At 43.3% G+C, this 25,169-nt stretch overlaps 2 protein-coding genes across 6 annotated transcripts in view; both read left to right on the top strand.

Annotated features, from left to right (window-relative positions):
* Positions 1-15,470, top strand: part of LOC140545836 (transcriptional repressor p66-alpha-like) — a 46,610-nt gene extending 31,140 nt beyond the window's left edge. Inside the window, exons 3-11 of one of the 5 annotated variants that reach the window (XM_072668833.1) lie at positions 7,562-7,688; positions 8,643-8,774; positions 9,605-9,679; positions 10,064-10,189; positions 10,355-10,540; positions 11,123-11,381; positions 11,477-11,907; positions 12,694-12,940; positions 14,352-15,470. In XM_072668833.1, coding sequence (XP_072524934.1) covers positions 7,562-7,688; positions 8,643-8,774; positions 9,605-9,679; positions 10,064-10,189; positions 10,355-10,540; positions 11,123-11,381; positions 11,477-11,907; positions 12,694-12,940; positions 14,352-14,488 — 1,720 coding nt within the window. In that variant the 3' untranslated portion in view covers positions 14,489-15,470. The remainder of the gene's footprint in view (positions 1-7,561; positions 7,689-8,642; positions 8,775-9,604; positions 9,680-10,063; positions 10,190-10,354; positions 10,541-11,122; positions 11,382-11,476; positions 11,908-12,693; positions 12,941-14,351) is intronic. The other 4 variants (XM_072668837.1, XM_072668835.1, XM_072668834.1 and 1 more) reach the window with 4 other exon arrangements.
* Positions 15,471-20,635: 5,165 nt separating this feature from the next.
* Positions 20,636-24,137, top strand: ndufa13 (NADH:ubiquinone oxidoreductase subunit A13). Its single transcript, XM_072668654.1, has 5 exons — positions 20,636-20,782; positions 22,292-22,370; positions 22,571-22,642; positions 22,945-23,014; positions 23,900-24,137. Exons 1-5 carry the CDS (start codon positions 20,689-20,691, stop codon positions 24,017-24,019), a joined length of 435 nt encoding a protein of 144 aa, XP_072524755.1. The 5' UTR covers positions 20,636-20,688; the 3' UTR covers positions 24,020-24,137.
* The last annotated feature ends 1,032 nt before the right edge of the window (positions 24,138-25,169 follow it).

Here is a 25,169-nt window from a genome sequence, read left to right on the forward strand (position 1 = left end):
CTGTAATGTTATAGTAAATATATTACTGACTGCTGTAGCTGTAGTGTAGGATGTAGTACACACTCCAACAGATAGTGACTACAACCCGTTGCTGCAAAGGCATACACTCACTAAGATACAGTGAGATACGAAAGCAGCATATTCAAGACACCATAAAATGGTCATTAAACAACATCAGCCCCAGAACACAACGGCACCACCACCACTACACCCTACAATTTTACTTTGGCAATGGAAAAGAGGTACAAGATATGCATACTGAGGACATCACCGCCTGTTTCACATACTGACCCTAATGGCCTGATACTGGAACTGGATTGGTTTTACTGATGTTACTAGTGTACCTGCAGTGACTGGCTGAGGCATCTGTGGAAATACAGACATTAGTTTAGATTTGATATCAGCAGAGTCTCAATATTAAATGACTCAGATATTGAATCACTCAGAAATACACCTGATCCGGACTTCCCAGGTTGACCCTTTCACATTCAGAACTCAGAAGTACGTAACTGGTTGAGCGTTACCGCCATTGATTAGGCTCTGCGTCGATTTTCACAGCCCTTAAACATCATGCCAGGTTTCGTTAAACAGGCTGTGATGTCCTGAGCTTAAACATCTACCTCTTTTGAAGACATGCTGCCATGACCTTTTTCTTGCACAGAAACGGGACTCTCACTCAACTGTAAAAACAAGCACATCCTCACTAGCAGCGGTGCTGTGCCGTGTTTTCTGCACAGTAGCAGCCTTGAACAACTCTTTTTCTGCTTCTCTTAAAGTGTATCAGCCTCTTACCCGTGAGTTGTGCTGGGTCTCCTGCTGCCAAGTTGTGCACCAGTCTTGCTAGGTTTTTGACTCTAAATTCCTGCCTAAAATGTAAAAAGGTGGGCTGCCGAGTGGCACTGCCAGATGACTAGCTTAGCAGAATTGACTTTGCTGTCTCTGGGTGGGTAGGAGGCCGCCTCTCCCTCCATCCCTCCATCCTTCCAACCCTCCATCCCCTCTCTCCATCCCTCCCTCCATCCCTCCTCTCTCTCTCTTTCTCTCTCTCTCTCTGTCTTTTTCTCTCTCTCCTTCAAACCAATGTGAGCTTTGGTTAGCTGACGTAACAGAATTGGCACTTAGTAATCTCCTCCAAGCGTGTTGAGCCGTCCAGGGATGTTACTTACTCACAGTTTGAGAAGAAGCAGTTAGATGGCTTCTTCATGTGAGGAAGGTGGAAGCACATGCTAGTCTACAACCTCCCAGCACTGGTAGCATTGTGGGATAGGTGCAGTCCTAGCTAGTGGTTGGGTGCTGTAAATGGTTAAATTGGGGAGAAAATTAGGAGGAATTTTAAAAAAGGGGTGCAAATTGGTGGGAAAGGAGTACTACTATAGTCCCAGGTCTGCAGTATCTGGAAGTGTTGAGGACTCCAATGGGACCTGTGGGAACTTTTAGTGTGAAAACTGTGTGATTGTGGGTTGTTGATCAAGGTCAATGTTGAAGTCATACACACATACAGCCTCTCTGTATCTCTCGCAGTTGTTCAGTACCAGACAGGAGTAAAGTTGAGCCAAAGGAGATTTGTGTGCCCCTTTGGGCAGCTCTGGATTTAAGCTGGATGTGAGCTGGGGAGCAGTTCTGCTTGGTTAAACAGTGGCACAGTTTTTTCTCTTGAGAGGGATGGTCTGTGGTACAGTGTCTTTCATATATATATATATATATATATATATATATATATATATATATATATACACACACACAGCAACAATTCTCTCTGTTTGACAGATAGAGCATTACAGTCATTCCCCCTGTAATTCAGTGATTCCTCCTATATTCCAGTATTTCTCACTGTAATGCAATGATTCCCCTTTGTACTACGATGGCTCCCTCTGCGCTGTAGTGCCTCAGGGTGAACTACAGTGATTCTAGCTGTACTAAAGACAAAACACAGAATTACTACAGTATTTTGTCTCTGTACTACAGTGATTCTCACTGTACTTCAATGATTCCTGCTGTACAGCAGTGATTCCCTCTGTACTACACTAATCCTCTCTGTACTAAAATGATTCCTGCTGTATTACAGTTATGCTCGCTGCACTGCAAAAATCACTCTGAACTACAGTGATGGTCACTGTTTCACAACAATTCTCTCTGTACTACAGTTATTCTGTAATAAAGGTAAATTTAGTGATTTCAAAAAGGGGAAAATTGTGGTTCACAACCCGAACAACATCACAAGACAACATAATCTGAGGTGCAACATTTTATACAGTACAGTGGGGCTGGGCAACATATTATGTCATGATCATATCAGGTTATTAAACAAATGTTAAAAAAAATCTACTTATGTTATTTTATTTTATTTTATTTTTTATGAACTACGTTTGTTTTTACGTTCACTCCAATTTGTTTTGTGCTGTATGGAGCTTCTTTCAAAATTGGAAAAAAAAATTTCCCATATCAGAGTGGCTGAAAATGGGTTTTAAAGTAATGTTAATATTTTTATTATTCAACCATATAAAAGTACAGAAGCCATGTTTTTTAAAGCTCTACCCATAACCTAACATGCTAGCCGCAAGTTTACTCCCTAGTCACCCGCTGACATACTAGCCACAATACAACAATATCTTCATATTGCTGAGCGCTTGGTTCTGTAGCACTGTGGTTCTGCAGGCACCGGACTGGAACAGCAGCAGCACTTTTCAGATGGTGCAGGACTGCTGGGTTTGGAGTTGGTCATTCTGCTGCGTGTTTCATGTTCTTGTCCACACTCAGTCTGTGTGCTAGCTGTGATCTGTGAACATCTACTCAGTGTTTTTCTTTGCACAGTGGTAGTTTGACCCAGGAAGTAAGTGTGTGTGTGTGTGTGTGTGTGTGTGTGTGCTCCCTGGGTGGCATGTCGCACGCTCTCTCTCTCTCTCTCTCTCTCTCTCAGAAGTTTGTAAGGCGGCAGCTCCATTTTCTCCGGCACCTGAACCCTACTGCACTTCACAAAATGAAGGCCATGTGTCACAAACCGGTTCCAGCCGGCTGGTTGCCATGGTTTCCACTTTGGAAGGAACACCGAGGGGAGGGAGGAGAGGGTGGGGAGGGTCACATGACTCAGAGAGCAAAAAAACGCCATGGGTCACGTGACTTGTTTAGTAGAGTGATTAATGTACAGGAAGTGGGTGACTGTAGGACGAGGAGCATCTCAGCGGCAAGGAGCTAGAGTGATGCTTGTAGCACCGCAGGCCCAGTCCCTCACCTCCCCAAACCAAGCCCTGGCTACTTTTTATGTGGAAAAAAAACTTCATTTAAAGTTTATCCAGATCCATAAAGTCAAACAAGGCCAGAAGTGGCTAGGTCACACCTCGACAGAAAGGCACGGTTCTCCAGCTTACAGCTAGAACGCCTGCGGTCTACACAGGAAATGTGACCACGCTCAGTACATTCAGACTGGGTCTTTGTCTTAGTTGCCTTTTAAGGTTTGAGCTGGCTGTGGTTTTTGCGTCTGCGTGCACCCCATGGCCTACGCTTATGTTCAGTCTGAGTTCCAGTTCATAGAAACCCACCCATCTTCTGCTTGTCTTGTCTTCCAGAGCCACAGGATGGTTCCTCTAGCCATGTCATTTAAATGATTGTGATACGACCAAGATATTGCTTGTTTTTAAAGCCCCATAATGAGCCAGAAAGGCCTTGGAGTTGAACCAGGGTTTAGGATACGATTACATTTTTGGACTGTATATATCTTAGATATGGTCTCCGTCACCAGGGCTTTGTGCTTTGGTGGAACTAAAGGAATCAATATGATAAGTCCGGGTTTTGGTTTTGCTGTAATCTACACAATAGACAAAGTCTGTTCATTCGAATGACATTGTGTTCAGTATGAAGTTATATACTATGGAGTAGAGATGGGCAATATAGCGATATTTTATCGTATTGTGATAAATGTTGTTATCATTATAACAATATGCTTTTCTAAGCATAATGAGGATCCTGTTAGTGCTTAATAAACACTGATCAGCTGCAAGTTTCATTACAGTGTAATTAGACTGGTTTAATTAGATAAAGAATAAAAATCACTGTGTTCAGTACAGGAGAGGATCTGAAGTAGTTTATAAGAATCTGTCGCTACTGATGTTTTTAGTTTGTGATCACATGTATGTATGTAATAAATATTATGTTTAGCGAAAAAAGTCTTTAAATATCATGATATTGTATTTTTACCATATCGCCCAGCCCTACCATGAAGTTATGGACTGTTTTGTAGCTAATAGGTCAATTATTTCACCAAAAATGTGAACTTTCACACACAGGAAATCGGGAACACATTAAATTAACATGCTGAATTTGACAAAAACTGGGATTGTGAGCTCCTTTCTTTGAGTGATTCTGAACCCACTGTAACGCTCATCTGGCAGCATTGGCTACAAAGCATTGTATTTGTGGGCGGAGCTTGGATATTGTGTAAATATTGGCTGCAGCCAAGGGTCTTACAGAGGACCCACCATACCCTAGGCAGCAGCCAATATTTACACAATATCCAAGCTCCGCCCACAAACACAATGCTTCATAGTAGCCTATAGGTCACACAAATGCAAAAGTCTTACCAGGCTCTGTGGTGACGTCACCAGAAAGGCCCCGCCTCCCTCAACTGTGGCGCGAAAGTCATGTGCTTTTTCATTTCTTCACTAAATTGAATTAGAAAATGTTTTATAAATGTATTATAAAAACAAACATTTTTTACCCACCATTTTCGTGGTGCTGTATGTGCGCAGAGAACTGTGGGTAACTGAGGTCCGGGAAGGTTACATCAGCTGTGTCCTCTAATTCAACCCGAGCGTAGGCTGCATTTCTGGGCTGTGTACGTAGGGGTCTTCACTTTGTAACAGCCGTCTATGACGTAGAGGTCAAGAAAGGCGGCCCACCTCAGCTGCAGCCTAGACTTTTGAACGCAGCTGTAGTGTAGCTATTGTCAATTTCAATACCAATCTCCAGTGCAGTATCACTACTGCTCAATACCAAAACGTACTGCAGCATCACATTACCAACCACATTCATGGTGTGAACACCAAGTTTATATTTGATTGAATGCTGACAAATATTCCCTTTTGAAATGTTTGAATCATTTAATGTTATTATTATTGAATTACAAGTGATTTTTGCTACTTCTTTAAATGAAGATTTTCGGAGTATCGACCGTTAGAGTATTGGGTTGTTTGTCAACCTGGCAACCTGATGCATTGGGGAACCCTTGTTGCAACGTGATGTAGCAACGTTAAAGATCAGCCTGTGTTCGTTTGACCTCAGTTACTTTGCAATATCAGATCATGTGAATGAGCTGATTTATTAAACGCTCTCAGAAACTCAACCGAAAGTCCATGCCGTTGGTCAGGACGCTCAGTGTTGCAAAAGCCAACATTGCAGGAACAATAACAAACCCCATATGTAGTGGCGTACTTCATATGGATTTCTAAGCAACCAGGCTGCAGTAGGCAATGTTCACTAACTAGGGTTCAAGCAGGGTCCATCATCCATATTTGCTCAACCTCCTGCTCTGACCTGTACTGAGATAGCTCCAATATCCTGGACTCCATATCTACAACTCCACGTATTCATCAGTGTATACATGATGTATCGTCACTGTTGCGCAAAAACTCTCATATCTCCTAAATGTCAGCTTTACAGGAGTGAAGAAAAAACAACCTAACATTTCTATTGGTCCATTCAAGGAACAACTGCCAAATTCACAAAACGTCAATAAGGGAGAAATGGCAATACGACGTTATTGGGCAACAGCGAGAACGGTACTGCTGCCACATTAAAAGCTGTGCAGCTCCCTAGTTTTTTTCATAGCTGGCCTTTCTAATGTGTTTTACTGGTTTCCTTACTAATAGATAGGTCCAGAATTTATTTTACTATATTAATTAATAGTAAAAGAGCTCCCACCTCTTTCACTATATCATACAAAGTTTTAGTACATCTACAGTCCATACATGGCTTTGTATAGCTTATAAAACCATCAGTGTTCATCCACAGAACGTCAGGCTGCGTTCATGTGTTCTGTGTTCTTTGAGGTTTTAATGCTGCCCTATTAATAGGCCTTTGCACATGTCCTCAGTTTTCACGCACACATGCACACTGAGATAAGACCACAGAAGACTGTACGCAGACTGAGCCGGGCTGATACTGGGACACTGATAAGGAGACCACTAAACTCAATCAACTCTACTCTTCTCAGCCCTTATGTAATAATCACCATTATATTTTAACAGTCTATTAATTTAATGTTTTAATTTTCTCAGTTAAAACTTGATATTTTCAGAACGATCCACAAGATATTTACAGTGGCCTGCTGTCAGACCTGCACTCGTGAGCATTTCAAGGTTATTTACATGAATATGAAAGCACCTTAAAGTCTAGTATGGTGGTAGTAATCGCTTCTTAAAACTTTTCTTTTGGTCCACAAGCTCCTGTAAGTCCTTTCTGCCGTGTGTTTATGGAGATGAGCTGTTTGAATGAATGTGCATTTGTCTCCCTCTAGTGGAGAGGATAAACTTAGAGGCTGGAGTTCAGGTGGCTTCTGCTTGTGGTAGGAAGCCAGTCCACCCCTCTGATAAGTGGAGCCAGGAATGAGAGATAACAGAGTTAGAAGTGGGAGGCAGGGTGGGAGAGGGGGTTGCGAAACTTGGTAGTGATGGCATTTATGGGTTGTTAGATTGGGAGGAGGGGCTTCAGGCATCTTCCTCCTCCTAAAATTGTTTCTTCATAGCACCACTAAGATACAATGGAGGCTCACTTTCGAGCGTTGTTGGAGTCCAGGATTCAATTCATGGTGCTAATGGCCCATGAAAGATTTACCCCATCGGTTAACCCTGTGATCACTGATACATTGATAAAACAGTTTAAACCAGTAACACATTTTTGACATTTTCCAGTTTGTGCCTTAACTTAAGGCCTTAACAGACTAGATTCCACATGATTCGTCTAAAAACAGATTCTTATTGTTTTTTAACACATTATTGTTTATAAAATGCGGATTAGGAGATTCACTTATTATCACAATAACAGATTTGACCAATAATTCATATACTGTTGATTTATCGTCAACAGTTTTTACAAAATAATGAGATTCAAATTTTTCCATATGTGGCTCCCAGTGGTCCAGTAGACTAAGATCCCGGCCACTGTGATCTGAGTGTCGCTGGTTTAAATCCCAGGTCATGCAGCAGAGAGTCAGAGAGAGCACAATTGGCCTTGCTTTCTCAGAGGTGGGTTGATGGCACTTTCTCCCCACATCACTCCTAGTGTGTTCAGCTCAGGCCTCTGTTTATATATATATATATATATATATATATATATATATATATATATATGTATATGTATATGTGTGTGTATATGTACCCCCAATTCTAGAATGGCCCTTACATAATAATAATAATATAAGTTATATATAACTTGCGCTTGTTCATTAGGAAAGCTCCACAGTAGTGGCATGATTATGAGTGAACTGGGTCTGGGAAAAAAGCCTATTTGAGTGAAAATGTGAAGCCCTCTCATGCCTTTCGTGCCTCTCCTGCTTTCTGTTCTCTTGCAGTGATGTTAAGAAGGAGAAGCGGCCTCCGTCGCCAGACGATGTCATCGTTCTGTCCGATAATGAGCCGTCCAGTCCACAGATGAACGGCGTGAGCCACTTCAAAGAGCTGGACACCGATCTGCTCATGGTTAGAACTGTGCTGGCTGACAACGGCCTGTATTGTACATCATTACACTCGTACAGGTTTCATTAGATCAGCTGATATTCATACATTTTAATATATGGTAATGGATATAGTGTCTTGAGCAAAACTCAGAAACCACCCCTTAATCATTTAAATTTCTAGTCAAACCGCTGTTACGTAGAAGTTGTTCACATTTCAGGACATACACTATATAGACATTAGTATTGGGACACCTCCTCATTCATTGTTTCTTCTGAAAATCAAGGGTGCTAAAAATATTTTGTTTGAGTAACTGTCACTGCTGTACAGGGAAGGTTTTCCACCAGCTTTTGGAGCATTGCTGTGAGGATTTGATTGCATTCAGCGACAAAAGGGTTGGTGAGGTCAGGATTTTGAATGATCACCTCCTCACCTCATTCGCAACTTCCCAACTCATCCCAAAAGTATTGGATGGAGCGCCATCCATCATTCCAGAGAACACCGCTCCACTGCTCAACAGCACAATGCTGGGGTTCGATAAGTAGACTCTGATGATAATAACTCATAATGATGATTAGAGCCCTTGGGCAAGACTCCTTACGCTATGTTGGGCCACCACTGTAATACAAGGTTGTAATACAAACATTGTAAGTTGCCCTGGATAAGAGCGTTAGCTAAATGCCATGTAATGTAAAAGTAAATAATGAAACATTTGATGATAGATTTATCATGTTTTATTTTTAGTTTTCTGCTGAAAAGTGAATGACTTGAAGTTAATGGGTGTTTAGACTGGAAGTGAAATGAAAGAAAGGTGGTCTCTGAATTTTGTTCAGCACTGTATAGAAAGCTAACGGTGCCATTTCTGTTACAGTAATGAAGGTTCCTTAGGAGAAAGCAATTCATAAAGCTGTGTGTGAAGCATTTGCTGGCCTGGTCCTAGATTGTGAGTGTGCGTGTTTGTTGTATCTCTGTGTGTAGAAGAGCAGTCCTGAAGAGAGGGAGAACATCATTAAGCAGCTGAAAGAGGAGCTGAGGCTGGAGGAGGCTAAACTGGTACTGCTGAAGAAACTCAGACAGAGCCAAATACACAAAGAGAGCAGCGTGCAGAAGGTACACCCCCCCCCCCCCCCCCCCCCCCCCCACACACACACACACACACACACACCGACCCGCAACACTGAATACCTACTCACAACTCCACAAACTTTTTCCCTTTTCCTCCCAATTTGGTACTGCCAATTAACCCACCCGTTCGTTGCTCCCCCTAACACTTGCAAACACCTCCGTTATATGCAAAACCAACCACTGCCAACTGTAGTTACACATGAATTATCATGTAATAACAATGTAACTACTGGTGAAGTGTAACTGTTAGGAAAAATCCTGGGGAAAGTCTGCTCTGCTTGAGACACGCTTGGTCTAAGAGAATGGAGCAGGTCTATCAAATGAGTATACAAGCCTCACTCAGCCTCTAGTGTCTACTCCGCAGACTCTGGTTGCAAAATTGATAACATGGCAGACAGCTATGGCTTAATTTCTAAAGAACGTAAAGGATCGGAACCACAGTGTTCATGTATTCTACAGTCATTGCACCAGTGCATCTCGATTGCTGTAATAGGAACAGCAGCGAGTTTTATAAACACAGATACTTGCGTCTTATTGCAAACTAACGACTTAATATTAAGTGGGACTTATAATAGCTATAGCTTATGAACATAAATGTGGTATTGCAGTGAGAAATCAGACTTTACCATTTAAACAAAAGAGCGTTATATATAACTACAGCATGCTTTCATCATTGGTGGCAATAACTGACTTCTATGGGCTTCTCCTGTGTTTGTTTGAGGTGCATTATTCATCCGCTCAGTCACACTAGTAGTGCTGCACTTTTATTTATTTTTCCTCTCTGTCTTTCTCTGTCTATCTCTCTCTCTTCACAGCCTTTGGGCTCTGGCTCTGTGGCCACACCTCCTCCTCTGGTGAGAGGCTCAGTGTCCAGCAAAGCAGCACAACCTGTGAGTGCCAATACTGCATGTCACTATATTTTTGTTCCCCTCATACTTTAGATCTGCCCTCATTCTGTCCTAATCTTTAAACGACGACGCACCTTATCACACCGCATTACTACACACAGCACTCACATCTAATACACAACAGTACAGCTTGCTATATACTGGAGGAGGGCATTGTAATCAGACCTAAGGATCTCAGGAACCTAAGGAAATCTAGAAAGCTAAGGAACCCCTTACTTTCTGAGTTTGTTCTGCTATGCTGAAATCATGTCCGACAAACCTGACATGCTTGTTTTGACTGGACTATTTTGTCTTGTTTGTGTATATCATGATATTTATGTGATGGGGAGTCATTTGATTTCATTGCCTGTTCCATCCTGTCCGCAGCAGGTTGTGTCCGGCCGGAGCTCAGGTACGGTCATCCCACCCCCTCTGGTGCGCGGAGGCCAGGTGTCCAAACATGGCTCTCAGAACTCCCAGATCATCATGCCCCCACTGGTCAGAGGAGCACAGGTGAGTTCACTGTAGCTTCTCTTACAGGAGTTCATAGCAGTTCAAGCTTCTCAGTGGTTTAATGAAGGCATAAAGCCTCGCATCTTTCTGTCTATATGGCCAGTTTTGTTGTTTTTTGGGGGTTAAAAAAAAAGTCATTGTGTGTGTGTGTCTTCTCTTTTATAGCCGATCTCAGTGACACCGCAGCAGATAGCAAGTTTGCGGCAGCAACAGCAGCAGTACTCTGGCTCAGGACCCCCACCCTTGCTGCTGGCCCCCAGGGCCTCTGTGCCGACCGTGCAGGGCCAGAAGCTCATCCAGCCGGGCCTAATCCGCGTCGCCAACACCAACCTGCTCATAAACGTCAGTCAGGTGCTTGTTGTTGGTTTGGTTTGAGGGCTCATCTGCATAATGTTGCTGTCACATGACAACCTTGTATCTCCAAAATGGAAAAAAAACTTCTGAAGTTCTACATATAAAAACAGGCAATTGTCCGGATGCAACATTTCTTTTCTAATGCTTGAATGCTCTCCTTGCTAGCTATTTTACCAGCTGAAAAATAATTGTACAGTCAACTGACAAGCACTTTTATGGCCAGGTGTGCCTGGCTGTTCTAAAGCAAAGCAAATCATCTGTCAAACATGGTGGAGGCACTGTTTTGGCATGAGCATATTGCTGGCCGCCATTGTAACTCAGTCGCTGGTGTTTATTGATAATGTGACTGCTGATAGATAGGATAAATTCTGAAGTGTATTGAGCTATACCTTCTGCTCAGATGTAGACTAATGCTGCAAACTGAAGCCAGTTGAGCATGCTAGCAGCAACTAAAGGCAGCCACAGTAAAGTCCTGCTACAGATTACGTCAGTCACTTCCAGAAATTCTAAATAGTTATTTATTTATTTATTTATTTATTTTTAATGAATTGATCTAGAACTTTTTTTTTTCTCCTCCAGTCCACGGCCACCAACCTCAAGACCAACTCATTGACCTCTCAGAGTGCCGTGGCCAGTGCCAACGAGTCTCCAGCCAGCCGACAGGCCGCAGCCAAGCTAGCGCTGCGTAAGCAGCTAGAGAAAACCCTGCTTGAGATCCCGCCACCCAAACCCCCCGCTCCAGAACTTAACTTCCTGCCCTCTGCCGCCAACAACGAGTTCATCTATCTGGTGGGACTGGAGGAGGTGGTGCAGTGTCTGCTGGACACTCTAGGGAGAGGTACATGACCTTTAACCTTCAACCAAACATTTTCTGTTGTTATTATTACAGAGTAACTCATGGTCTCTCTCCCATGATCTCTCTGGTCGTCTCAGGTAAAATGGGCGGTGCTTTTCCTGCAGCGTTAGCCCCCACAGAACCCTTTACCTGCTCTCAGTGCAAGACCGACTTCACCTGCCGCTGGCGCAAGGAGAAGAGCGGAGCCATCATGTGCGAGCAGTGCATGTCCACCAATCAGAAGAAGGCGCTGAAGGCGGAGCACACCAACCGTCTGAAGGGGGCCTTCGTGAAGGCTCTGCAGCAGGAGCAGGAGATCGAGCAGCGCATCCTGCAGCAAGCCGCCTCACCCATCTCCCACTCCCCATCCTCCTCTTCATCCACCTCTTCATCTTCCGCTCACGTGCTGAAGGCCGAGCAGCAGGTGATCGTGTCTCAGATTAAGCAGCGCTCCTCTTCTTCGCTCCAGACTCAGCAGCACGGCAGATCCACCCAGTCAATCAGCCGCCACCATTCCAGTATCACACAGGTGAGGCCATGTCCAGTAAAACTGCAACTACAAGTGAAACATGAGATGACTCACTGGATGACTGTTTACATGTTCATATATGGACAAAAACATTGGTGTATTAATGAAATATACACACTATGTGGACAAAAGTATTGGGACATCTGATCATTCATTGTTGCTTCTGAAATCAAGGCTATAAAAAAAAAGAGTTTATCCTGCTCTTGTTGGAGTAACTGTCTATACTGTACAGAGAAAGCGTTGCACTAGATTTTGGAGCATTGCTTTGAGGATTTGATTGCACAGGAGCACGCAACAGGCAACAGGAGCGTCGCTGAGGTCAGGATGTTGGATAACCTCACCTCATCCTCAAGTGCTCAGCTCCTCCCAAAAGTACTGGACAGGGCAGTTGCTCCACTGCTTAATGCTGAGGGGCTTTATACCCCTCTAGGCCACACCTGGCATTAGGCATGATGCCAGTAGGTCCTATTCTATTGGCAGTGCTTCTATACAGAAACTAGACAAGCTGTGTGTGAGTATGCATCTGCACATCTGTCTCAGCAATGGGTGCAACGTAAAGTAGCTAAATGCATTTATTAGAACGTGTGTCCACAAACATTTGGACATGCAGCCTATCTAGCTGTGTAACTTGATTGGTGGAGGCTATGAATACAAGGTCTGGAGTAATATAGTAGTATATTAAAGAGCCAGATTCATGAAAAACGGAAGACTTTTACCTGCTGTGTAAACAAAGTCTGGTTCGTTGGTCATTTGACGCTATTTTATTGTTTCTATCGTATCCTCCAGAGTTCTGCTCAGCTGTCCCGCAGCATTCAGCAGTCTGTTGGGGCCCTGCGCGGGGTCCCACACTCCTTTTCTCCGTCCTCTCAGCTCCAGAATGCCGTGGCCGCCGCCGCGCTGGTCAGCAGGCCAGGTAAGCATGCTGTGCGTCAGGGGTCAAAGATCAACACCAACAGCAGCAGCAGTGCCGGCAGCAGGAACCAAAACCCAGCCACCTCCTCCAGCTGGAGGAAGCAGAGCAGCGTGACACCAGGTAGACTCTGAGCCCCGTCATGGGTCCGACCGAAAAAAAAACCCCAAAACAATAAAAGCCCCCCCCTTCTCTCCCTCCTCTTGGGTTACCTTGACTTTCTCCTCCACGGTCTCTGTCCCTCCCTCTGCTTCTGACTCACCCCTGCTCATCACAGATGTGCTTTGTGCGAGAGTTGGGGTTCAGATCCACATGAAGAGGTTCAATTTGAGAGCAAGTAAAGTAACAAATTGACAACGATTGAGCAGACTAATTGGACCCCAACTCTGTCAGTAAAGTAGGTCTGTGCTGTCCTTAAACAATACTTGATCAAAGCACTTGCTGTAATATCGGTAAGTATCAGGATAATCCTTAGTTTTATTGGATTTTTTTCTATTCTCTTCATTCTTCTGGTGTCGGGTGTTTTAAATGTTGGTTTCCCTCCATTCACTTTCAGCCTGTTCACTGAAAATGGATCAGTGTTTAGATTTTGCACATGGGAACTAAGTGTGTACTACTTTACTGCTGTGCTATGTATGGTTGGGTTCATAAGTATTTGCACAGTGAAACAATATGTTTAAATTTTGTGTTCAGCTGCATCAGTATCCTTAACTGTTTAGAAATTACGGATAATTTTATTTAATTGGACTGTTAACTGATACGCAGTTTTATGTCCAGGTGTGGCACATAATCTGTCAAAAATGGTGGAGGCACTGTTTATTGATTATGTGGCCACTAATAGAAATAGCAGGAGAAATGCTGAAGTGTATTGAACTCCAAGTTAACAAACTAAATTTTAATTGGATTTGAATTTAAGCTAAAAGCCTTCACTTCAAATTACAAAAATTGTGTCACTGTCCAAATATTTATGAACCTGTGTGTGTGTTTGCTGCAGTGTTTGGATATACAGGCTTATCGTTGCCTTATTATATTAAAGAGCCCATATAATGAAAAACCACATGCAATTTTGGTCTTATTTGAGGTCAGCAACCAAACCTATGTTTTGTGTGTTTACTGACAAACAACTATTGATTTACATATTTGTGCTGATTTGTATTTACTATACATTTACATAGGGTCGCTGTATTAATGATTAGTCATGGACTAGACTACATTCTGAATAAGGATTCTCCATTGAAAGAAAGATATAGTATTTAATCCCTGTCGCATAAAAACACACTACATGAGTGCAATCAAATCCTTACAGCTGTTCTCCAGTAGATCTAGTAAAAAGCCTTCTTCCCTGGACAGTAGAGATGGTTATAAAATACATGAAACGTAAATATGGGCTCTTTAATTAAAGTAATTAATTGATTAATTAATGAATTAAAGTAAGTAATTCGCTGAAGCAGTCCTTTATGTGCACACACACAAGTGTAGTCCTCATTCCTTACTTTCTGTTTGTCTTTCTCTGTGTTCTTTCATGTGTTTGCAGGTGTGACCATGGCCTATGTGAACCCCAGCCTGTCTGTGCACAAGACTTCATCCTCCGCTGTGGAGCGTCAGAGGGAGTACCTCCTAGACATGATCCCATCCAGGTCCATCTCCCAGACTGCAAACACATGGAAATAAGGCCTGCCTCATGTAACCTTCACCTGAGCAGTCGTCACGGCCACAACCCCCGGGCCACTTCCAGAAGCTCCAAAACCTCGACCGTTTCTGGATTTCTGAATTCTGGAGTAATTCCTAGTCCCTCCCCCCAAAAACACACCGAAACGGATTCCAGAACCGTGGGGTTTTAACATTGTGTCCCGGCACGACTCAAGGACCTCAGGAAAGTAGCTTTCAATTGGAACTCGTTTTAAAGAAAGAAATCGAGCAGGATGAGAACATAGTCTCATCTTCATCTCCTTCTACAGTTCTTACTCTCAACCTTCTGGATTTTGATTGCTTTTCTCCAGCGTTTTTTTTTCTTTGCCGGGTTTGATCATCGTTCTGGAAGAGTGTGCTTTTTATCGATGCGATCACAATTGAAAACAGACCAAAATAATAAAACCATGAAGATAAACAAAGGTTAAAGGGCTTCCACTCTTGCTGTTGCTGCAAGGCTGTAAATGACAGGACAGAATTGTACTTTGCAAACCTGGATCGGACCCTGGGGCGGCTCTGACGCCGAATAGCCAGTACTCATGCGAGTGAAGCGCTGGGAAGTCCACTTTTTTTTAAGGGGGTTTTCTGCTTGTTGGACTGTGAGTACTGGCACAAAGAAAGAGACTTTGTGTCCACGCTTGATTTTAAGTGAATTATGGGTCTACTTGGGACTGTATAGCTTCAGTTCTTGGAAAAAAAACAATAATAAATAAAACTTTTCTTTAAAAAAAAAAAAAAAGAAAAAAAGAAAAAAAAGACTGAAAAAAAGACCTCCAAAAACATAAACATTATAAATATGAATCTTCAAGTGCGAAATTAAAGCTAGTGATGCTAAATGAAGAGCCGTTTGAGGATAACGTTAGGGTTTTTGTTTGTTTGTTTTTCTTTTGATTATAAGTTAAGTTATATTGCTGTGTCGCGTTGAGGCTCGACTGGACTCACGTCCAAGTGTCTCGTTCAAGATTTTGTTGCTTCAGAGGCTGTTCGGTCCTGTTTAATAGCACAGACAGTACTTTCTGTTTTCGTTTGCGTTTAGTTTGACGTTCGTTACAGCTAGATCATGCCAAGGCTCGTTTCAGCCCTGCGAGGTGTACAGGTAACCTATATATACATGAATCATAAAAGACCCGGATGGAGTTCCTGTAATGGATGGCTGTTTTCACAGACACAGATTCACAGAATCTCCAGGCCCCTTCTTTTTCTCATACATGTGCACTTGGCTGTTCTTATTTCCAGCTGTTTTCTTATTCCCATAACATTTTTAAAACGGTTCACAAAATCAAAAAGACAAATGACAGGTTATGACTCCAGAATCATTAACAGAACATCTGTATGATTGGCTGTTCGTTTTGGGCATCAACTAGAGGTGTAGCGGTTCACAGGAGTCACGGTTCGGTTCAGGTTCAGTATGATGGGCCAGACAGTTGTGTAAGTGACAGTTTGTTCCACATAGTGTCATTTAGCGCCCCCTTGAGGTAGTCTGTAATACATGCAGTGTGTAATCATTAGCATGCAGGATGTATTTCCAACACCCTACAACTGTTCTACAACACTGAATTTAAAATGGGAAAAAGTCCAGAATGTCAGTTGTTTCACTGCAGACAGAGCAGTGAGTGATTAATAAAAGAAAAGAAAACTTACAGTAACATACAGTAGATGGACAAAAGTATTGGGACACCTACAAGCGCTTTTCTGACTTCCCGTTCTAAATCCATAGGCTTTAATATGGAGTTGGTGCCCCTTTTGCAGCTCTAACAGCTTCCAATAATTTAGGAAAGCTTTCTATGAGCTTTTGGAGTGTGTCAGACATTGATGTTGGACAAGAGGGCCTGGCAATCATTCTAGTTCATCCCATAGGTCTTCGAAACACACACTTGTCCATCCAGAAGTCAGTGATCCAACGTGTCATGATATAAATAATGCAGTCTGTGTATTCAAGATCGGTGTCAGATCTGGTAGATGAGTCATGGAAAATGACTTTTTCTATCAAGGAAGTCGTCACATGCTGTGTTTAATTTCATTTGCCTTGTGTATCATTGCTTGATGTGACTATTGCGATCGCAGTCATCGTGGTGGCGTTAATGCTGGAGCTGGGTTGGAGCTCTGCAGTTATTGAGTCAGCAGAGCGTTGGAGACTTTGCTGCACTATGCTCTGAGCTCAGCACTCTGCCCTGACCCTGCTCTGTAACTTCATGTGGTCTGATGCTTCATGGCTGAGCTGCTCTCTGTGGTTCTCAAACTCTTCCACTGTTCAATAAATCCACTCACAGTTGATGGAGGAAGATCTAGAAGAAAAGAAATTTCACCAGCTGTCTTGTTGTTGCAGCAGTGGCTCCTTTTGCATACAGAACCACGCTGGAGTTCAGTGAGCTCTTTCTTTTACTAATGTGTGGAAAGGCAGACTGCATGGCTAGGGGCTTTATTTTATACATCTGTGGCAATGGGACTGAATAAACCACTCAAATTCAATGACGAGGTAGAAGAGGTAGGTGTGTCCCAGTACTTTTGTCCATATAGTGTGAGCTGTTTTCTCTACATATGGCAGTGAAGGAGAGATAGAATGAGGGGAATCCACTACATTTCCCACAATACCTTGGTAATGAAAAGTTGCATCAGTCTTCATCCACCATATATTCACTATGTCCACAGCTTACCGTGTGCATAGTCTCTGTATGACCGCCCGCACTGAACCGTGATTTCTGTATGGCTACATCTCTAGCATTGACATTTCCATTCCAGTCTAGTTGATGTGCCTCCTCGTTCACTTATGGTTTAAGATGTCTTTCACTTGGCTGTAAAGATAGTGACCTTACTTAACACTTTTCATGATAAAGGTGCTACAAAAGGCCCTTCCAAAAGGTGCTTCCATAAAGAACCGTGTTTGTAATAGATGACCTCTACAGCATGCTGCCTGCCATCAGCAGCCGGAGCCTGAGAGAGCACAATTGGCCTTGCTCTCTCAGAGTTGGTAGATGGCTCTCTCAGTCCCTACATTACTTCAGTGTGATGCTGGTTGCCACAGGCGTCTGCTAGCTTACACATCAGAGCTGGCCTGACCCTAGCACTTTTCTCCAAGCATGTTTTTAAGAAAAATGCTTCTATATAGAACCAGAATTGGCGGCTCTACGTCATCGCTCAAAGAACCGTTTGTAGCACCTTTATTTTGAGGAGTGAAGATGTAGTTTTCAGTAAGGTCAGAAACTGCACTTCATTCAGAACTCAAACAAACCAGTGCCTAGAGCTGGAGGGCGTTTTTTCTGATGAATGCTTTTGCCATGCTAATAGTCTGTTTAGGATCGCTCCGTGCAGAACTGTCTCGTAAAGTGCAGCCAGGCCTTCAGACATTCAAGAGATCGGCAATGCCGTTTGCAAGACCCCTCCAGGCCCGGGTTGTCAGAAGCTCTGCAAAGTTTAGGTTGTATGTACATGCTTAGGAGACAGTAACACACCCTGTACCGTTTTACAGTGATTGCTATATTACAGTTAGGGAGACTGGGCCCTGTTTTCTAGTGGAAATCTTCTTTCATCTTTTTCTCCAGCCATTTCCAGCTTTGACCAGCTTTACTGTTTCTCTCTTCATATTTTATCAGCAGTCTCATAATATTTTATATTATTATTAATATTATTATTTTTTATTATTATTAATTAAATTTTTGGCCACTGGTTTGACCACCCCTGCCACTACAAGGCTCTGAGGTCAGTTGATTTTCGATTTTCTTTCCAGCACCCTCAGTATTGATGCTGTACTACTCAGCCAATAGGAGACAGAGGCCGCCGCGCTTTCCTGACCGCTGCTGTTTGATGATGTCACACCATTCGTTCTGTTTGTGGGGTAGCGGGCAGCGCTTGCTGTGTGTGGCGTCGGCCTGCTTGCCGCCTCCGGCCCTGCCGCACTGTACAAAGTGATGTTACTATTTGTTAGGTTTACTTTTGTTTCCCAGTTCTATAAAGTAATAATAAAAGACTTTTAACCCTTCCCTTTCATTTGGTGAGTCTTGTCTCATTAGGTGTGGGGCTTAACTGCATGTTGGGAGGAGAACCGTGCCTGAAGCCCCTCCTCTCAATCTAACATCCTGTAAATTCCATCTCTACCTTGTTGGAATTGCCTAAAGTCTTCACCACCTTCCACCGCCCCGTTTCCTCCATTTAACTCGGTCATGTCTCTCATTCCTTGCCTCCACTTGTCAGAGAGGTGACTGACTGGCTTCCTCCCACAAAGCAGAAACCATCTGAACTCCAGCCCAAAGTTCTTGGAGTACTTTCACTTCTCTTAAAGCATCATTTTCTGATGGCTGACTTGTAAAAACTGGTCCAGTAGACTAAGGCGCTGCCACTATGACCCCAGGTCATGCTGCCTCCTATCTACAGCTGGAGAGAGAGAACACAAGAGAACACAATTGGCCTTGCTCTCTCTCAGTGGGTAGATGGCTCACTTCAGTGGCCGGCACAGGCATCTGCTAGCTGATGCGTCAGAGCTGGGTACCTGGCTCTTTCCTCTGAGCGTGTTGATTGCCCATTGATGTTGCCTTGGCGGCGGTTCGGAGGAGGCATGTGATGGGGGGCAGGGTATTAACAAGTGGGTTGGGTAATGGGCTATACATGTACATGTGATGGGGAGAGTACTTACTGACTATCTAAATCTGGGGAGGTTTTTAGGTAGGAAATTAGGTAGAAATTAGCAACCTGGACATGGCAGACTAGGGTTTGATTCCACAGCCAGGCAAACACACCACACTCCACCTATAAGAGTCCGTGGGCAAGAATCCTAACACTACTGTGTAACTGTGCTACTGTGTGTAAAACACAATGTGTGTAAGTGTAAGTGGCTCTGGATCAGCCAAAGACGACCACATTCACCGTTTGTGTTGGACACAGTTGGAATTTGGCCTTCGCCTTTAACCCATCCGTGCAGTGAACACACACCGTGGACACATGCCTGGAGCGGTGGGCAGGGAGAATTAAGGGCCTTGCTGAAGGGTCCAACAGCCCAACAATCTTTTGTGTCTCCAAAATTTACTTTTAATGGACGTCCATATAAAAAGATTTTATTCCCAGTCCTTTTGGAGCATTTCTATTGGTCCGTTCAGGCAATCATGATATTTTGCAGTGTATAAAAATAATAAAAATACTAAAACACTGGATGGTTTCCTCTACCAAAACAAAGCTGCATATATTTTAACATGTGAAACGGTTGCAAACCACAGCTTTGTATGAAAATCTACGTCTGAAAATCCGGATCGGAGAACAGAGAGAACAGAGGACGACAAGGTAGTGACTCCCGCATCCCTTGCTATGTGTGTGAGCTCAATGCTGTGCGACAGCAGAGTGCAGCACATGAGCAAGAAGAACTATGGTCTTCCCCAGAGAAGCTGTGTGGACCTTCAAAACAAAAACACAGTGGATTATGGGTATTCCCTGCCTGCTTAGCGTACATTATTTGCACACTATATATACTGTATATATTTGCATTTATGGCATTTAGCTGAAGCTCTTATCCAGAGCGACTTACAAGGTTACTCATATTACAGAGGCGGGCCAATGGAGTGTTAGGAGTCTGGCCCAAGGACCCAAGGACTGGTGTAGCGCAGCATAGGCACCCAGACCGGGAATTGAACCCCAGTCTTCTGCATGGTGTGGTAGCTCACTGGCAGGTAGTGGTGTTATCTGTTGCGCCACATCAACCACCATGTTGCAGTGCATCATGGGATTGTTACAGTGTTTATGGACGCCACTACGAAATGCTGGAATCCCAAAGCTGTTATTTGAAATGGTTGAATATGTTCACTGGCGCTCGGGACACTTTGGGATTAGGTGGTGTCTTAAAACCCATGCAGAAGAATTTAGCTGCTGTTCTATGATAAACATTACACACAAAACTCTGAACATGTGTGTGAGTTTGTTGGTGGCTGTATTTGTGTTGTAGTCCCCCCTGTGACCCCTGGTTCCATTCACGCCCACTGTAGAGAAATCTGAAGAGTCCCTAAGTTTGGCTAGAGTAAACCATTTCACATCAAACCGATCTCCAAACGACTCTGTTTACGTCCTGCCTCAGTTAGACAGACATCTCTAAAAATCAGTGAAACTCCTTTAAATAACAGTGAGCAGCTCGAGCGGTGGAGGGGCGCTGTGGAGCCGCGCGCTGTCTGCGAGCCTGCGGACGGGTCGGTTGTGCAGGGAGGAAGATGGCGGCGTCCAAGGTGAAGCAGGACATGCCTCCTCCGGGAGGTTATGGTCCCATTGATTACAAGCGGAACCTGCCCAAACGGGGGCTTTCTGGTCAGTAATCGGGATGATCACCTTTTTGGGTTGTAAAGGTGGTGAAACTCGGCTCAGCTTGGCACAGTAGGGCACCGCTGACCGGAGTTAGCTAGCTAGTTAGCTAGCTAGCATTCAGGCTAGCAGCACCGGCCACACACAACCCCGTGCAGACAGGAGCTTGCAGAGTGTCGTTTTTCAGATTTCATAAATATTTCATAAATACAGAGTATTTAGGGCTGTATATGGACTTTGCATCGACGAAAAGAGACTCCTGTAAGCTACATAGCCAGCAACCGTTTGTTTGGCTAATGCTAGCTAGCTAGCGCTAGCTGCAGTCCTCTGTAAATACAGTACACAGGATTTCTTCGTTGCTGTTATCAGTGTTTGCTCATCCTATGTTTTTCCCTTTTTTTTTTTTAAAAGCCTATTTTAAATATGTGCTTAATTATTATTCTTTCTGAGCTTGACCTCTTGTAAAAGACTAAGTCTGACCAGAATACCAGAAGACTTTTTGGATATATCCCTAATAAATAAGCAAATCTAGTCCATTAAGAGCAGAAGATCATACCAAGAACAGCTGTAACATCAGCACAAATGATCCAGCATGCCAGCTTAGGAAGTTCAGATATTGCATTTGTAATCAAGCAGGAGGCTGGGCTGTGTGTAAAGGTACCACTGTTTTCCAGGGGTTTCATAAACCATAGTCATCATATTTAGCTGAATACCAACTGACACTGAATCTGGCTGCACCCCGGCAATATGTACAGTTGTATGGCTGTACCTGTGAGCTGTTATTTAGAGGTGCTCAGTGGTTACAGCTCTAGGTCAAGGTTCCTGGGTCAATACCCAGGTTGGCTAAGCTGCCACTGTTGGGCCAGAGTTTGAGCAGAACAGACCCCTCAACCCCTCTGCTCTGGTGGGGACGTGGCTAGCATGGCTGACCCTGTGCTCTGACTCGGAGTCAGAGTCTGGCTTTCTCAGCTGCAAGGAGAAGAAATGTTGTTGGACTGTACACGTGCACAAGGGTAATGACACTGAAGGCACGTAACTCCTCAGTCAACGTAGATAGTCTGGTCTCTTGCAGGGGTGGAGAATACTGTGACTGTGCTTGAGTAGTACTGGGGTAGATTTGTACTTAAGTATGTAATTGGATACTTGTCATTTTATGTGTTACACTTTAATTTAGATCTTTTAAAAATGCCACAAGATGTTTGGCTTTCTCATGCCAATCTGTTGAGAAACCTAGAGTGGGGTAGTATGACGATGTTATTGTAATACACATTATATATTTTTAAGCTTATCAAGGATGTTTCGGAAACGCTGATCAGCTGCAGCTTTCTGTACGGGAGATTATCTGAATAGTAGTTTTTAAGAATCTGTCGCTTCTGATGTATTTAGTCTGGGATTACATGTATCACGATAAATATTGTGTATCAGGAAAATGTCTTGAAATATGGCGATATAGTGTTTTTACCCTGTCGCTCCATACTTTTACTTGTACTGTATCTGTTTTTCTGTCCTTCACAGGGTACTCCGCGTTTGCAGTAGGTATTGGAGTAATGGCGTTTGGCTGCTGGAGGCTTTTCAAGTGGAATCGGGAGAGGAGGTAGGTTTGCATGTAGCCACGTCTCCAACACGAGTTCAGCGTTTCTGTCTGTGTAGGTTCTGTAGGATACAGTCTCATTCAGGATGCTGTGGATTCTGTCACAGATGACCGTGAAACTGCGTGATTTTAATGGTGTGTTGATGTGCCACTGTATACACTTCAGATCAGTTTAAAACTCTGTGTGTGTGTGTGTTTCACAGACGGTTGCAAATTGAGGACCTGGAGACTCGGATAGCTATTCTGCCTTTGCTGCAGGCTGAACAAGACAGACAGTGAGCCTCTATATTACACCTTATTTCTTTTTGCTCTGTGACGAGTTGTTATAGGACTACAATCTCAGACTAGGGGCCACAGCCCTGCGGTTACACTGCAAGACACTCTGAAGCGGCTGCTTAGTACCATATATTTAATATAGTTAAATAGATTTCTCTGTGTAAGCAGATACTACTACTTGAAGTTTCATATTCAGGCTGGTGAGTTAAAGTCATAATGATTTATAAGGAAGAATTTTAGATGTAATTCAAGTGAGACGTCCTCAACTGTATAATAATGTAGTGGTTGCTGTTTTTTGTAGAATGTTAAAGATGCTTCGAGAGAACCTGGAGGAAGAAGCCATCATCATGAAGGACGTCCCAGGCTGGAAGGTATGTGTGTCTCTCTTTATACCCCTCTAGCCCACGCCTGGCATTAGACATGGTGCCAGTAGGTTTATGCTGATCTTCTATAGAGAGTGCGGTTCTGTTTGGGATGCAGCCTGTGGGTTTAAATGATTTCCTTTGAGGCTCTCTTCATACAACCAAAGTTATTTCCAACTGCTGGTGTGCCATGAATTTATGACCAAAGTACGTCAAGTGACCGTGAGTATCAGTCATGTTGGCATTGTAACATGCCTTTAACAAAATACACGAGAGATATATGAGAACGAGAGGCTGTAATTGCAGAGGAACTGGACTGTTTAATTGTGTGTAAATATACACATACCTGTTCAGTCTGTATATGATCTTTACTTTTGCTCTCAGTGGATCTCGCTGATGGAATATTAGAAGCTGTGTTTCACATAAAGCCCACAGTTACTACAGTGTAAACTGCGGTGCATGTCCGTTGGCTTTCATTGGTAAGCCTTGGATACTGCACTCATCTGGTCTGAGATCACCCTGCATGCTCTTATAAATTTGCTTTCCCTCAGTGTGTCAATGTTATTGTAAATTATGTAATAAACCATTAGAGATAAAGGAGGATCAGGCTGCTGTCAGACTGCTAACACTGCATGTAGGCTAGCTTAGTTCTAAAGACCTGCTGAGATTACACTGAGATGCTTCCTCTAAAATGAGCTTATTGATAATGTGAGGATTTTGGCAGCTAATTTGCCATTATGGCCCAGGGGTCGCCAGTTTGAATCCCAAGCAATGCCGCTTTGCAGTCTGCAGCTGGAGTTGCTGTTCTTCTTAGGTGAAATGGCCTTGGATGAAATGCCTCTTTAAATCTTATAAAATTGAGATTCTCTTGTCTGTGTGTGTGTATGTGTTCAGGTGGGTGAGAACGTTTTCCACACAACCCGCTGGGTCCCTCCAATTGTAGACGAACTCTATAACCTTCGTCCAGAGGCGGAGCTTGCAAACGTGAAGTTTGGCTTCATGAAGTGCGTCTAAGATCCACCTGTGGGAGGAGACCAACCATCTGTTCCAAACAAACCCGCTCTGGAAGAAGGAGCACCCTGTTCAGATTGTAAATGTTTAAAGTATTAAATGTTTTCTTTGATTCCCAAAACAGGCTGTCTGTAAATCTTTATTAACACCTGCACCTGCTTTTCCTTTTATATCTGCACAGTTATGGTTGCCATGGTAACAAAAAGATCTTTCATAGCATCTGTGTGATGGCTGTAATTAGCCTCCTTTATACTGTTAAGCAGCAGTGATTCATTCAAATTATAACTAACTGAGTGGTCATGTGTAAAATGCTGTATAGCAATTACTCTGACTTATACACGGACATATCAGAATATTATGACCACCCCTGGTTTGAAATGAAGGCTGCCCATGATTTCAGATCCACTTACCATAAAGGAGCACTTAATAGTTCTGTAATTACAGACTGAAGTCCACCGTTTACTTCGTTAGCCTCCATTCATCATGTTCTTGTGTTGACACCTCAATGTCACTGCTGGACAGAGAACAGTCCACCAACCAAAAATATCCAGCCTGTGGGCAACAGCTTCCTGTGGGCACTGATGATACATCTGTAAGGTGGACCAACTAGGTAGGGGTGGCTAATAAAGTGGACAGTGAGTGGACACTCTTTAAAGACTTCAGCACACACGAACACCACACCTCATCAGTGTCACTGCAGTGCTGAGAATGACCCACCACCCAAATACTACCTGATCTGTGGTGTGGTGGCCTGTGGGGCCCTAAGCATTGACGAACAGGGTGAAAGGATGCTAACAAAGTATCCAGAAAAACGGAGGACTACAGTCTGGAGTTATAGAACTACACAGTGCTTCTATATGAGAAGTGGAGCTGCTGTTATAGACAGAGTTCATATGATGGTGTGTAGGTGTATAGAAAATAGAGAAATTGTTGTTTACAGTCTCTTGATATGATTAAAGAAAGGGAATGGCAGTAGTTCTATATAACAGGCTGCACAGCTAAATACACAGATAGTACACAGATAGTACCTATAGTCAGTTGCCATCGAAAGTAGTGTAGTTTACCATGTATCTACTATGTAAATAGTGGTGGAGAATTGCTTAGAATCAAACAAGCTGGATAAGTCTGTAGTACAGCATCTGTCTGAAATGTC

This window comes from Salminus brasiliensis, chromosome 23, assembly GCF_030463535.1.
Source record: "Salminus brasiliensis chromosome 23, fSalBra1.hap2, whole genome shotgun sequence".
Lineage (NCBI taxonomy): Eukaryota > Metazoa > Chordata > Actinopteri > Characiformes > Bryconidae > Salminus > Salminus brasiliensis.